Here is a 996-nt window from a genome sequence, read left to right as displayed (position 1 = left end):
TTAAATAAGTAAAAAGAACTTTTATACTTTCACTACCAATCACATAAATTTCATGAGCATTTTTTTCTTCAAATATATTTAAATGCCTTCCATGTGTAAGGCACTACAACGGGCATTAAGGAACCAGACCACACAGTACAGCTAACATCGCTGTGCTTATACATGCCAGGCCCTGTGGTAAGCGCCTTGCAGGCACAGTCTCACTGAATTCTCGCAACAATTCTATGAGAGGGATACTATTATTATCATCATTTTTGGATGAGAAAACTGCAGCCTGAGGGGTTAAGTACCTCAGCCAAGGTCACACAACTACTGGCAGAACTGGAACTTAATCCATGTCTCTCTGACTTTGATTTTCATCAGTGTACCATGGTGCGTTGCTGTTCATAAACTACTTGCATTATCTCATTTTTATTTAGTCCCCACAACAAAATTATGAGTTAAAGTAGGTATCATTACACTGGGATGTGAAGAACAAGATTCAAAACTGCAAGTTTAGGTCATTTAGAACAATGTCTGGCACACAGCAATTAGTGCTCAGTGAAAATTTGTTGTTATTGTTAAAGAATAATCTGTCAAGCTAATCTCACAAAAAGAAAGTAAATGGCATCTTTTAGGGAACTTGGCCAAATGTATACATATGTATCAATATAAATGTATCCTCTGAATAGTAGTAGAAGGGCAAAAATAAAAGGTCAAGTTCACGTCAGTTAATATAGAAAAATAAGGCTTAGGGGGTGAGAAAAATCTTTTTCTTTTTTTTAATGTAAGATCCCTTTCCTTATATTTAAACAGAATGCATTTAAATTGATTTTAAAGTATTACCAGTTGGATTGGCTTGGGAAGATGTAGAATGCAGTGTTGGAACTTCTGAAGGAAGAATAAATAGTCCATCCAGAATGCCATCAATTGCAGCCTGTAGATTTGGCTCCACATTAGAACGAAGCTTAGATAAGAACTCTACTGCACCAAGGTCAACCAAATGCTGGACTGCTG

At 36.4% G+C, this 996-nt stretch overlaps 1 protein-coding gene across 1 annotated transcript in view; it reads right to left on the bottom strand.

Moving 5' to 3' along the window:
* RTTN (rotatin) overlaps positions 1-996 on the bottom strand; it is a 185,588-nt gene that overhangs the window by 180,928 nt on the left and 3,664 nt on the right. Inside the window, 2 exon segments of the mRNA XM_023725021.1 lie at positions 147-222; positions 826-993. Coding sequence (XP_023580789.1) covers positions 147-222; positions 826-993 — 244 coding nt within the window.

Source organism: Trichechus manatus, unplaced genomic scaffold (genome assembly GCF_000243295.1).
Source record: "Trichechus manatus latirostris isolate Lorelei unplaced genomic scaffold, TriManLat1.0 scaffold00278, whole genome shotgun sequence".
Classification (NCBI taxonomy): Eukaryota; Metazoa; Chordata; class Mammalia; order Sirenia; family Trichechidae; genus Trichechus; species Trichechus manatus.
The sequence above is the reverse complement of the archived record's forward strand: the minus strand, read 5'-3'. Positions and strand labels throughout refer to the sequence as shown.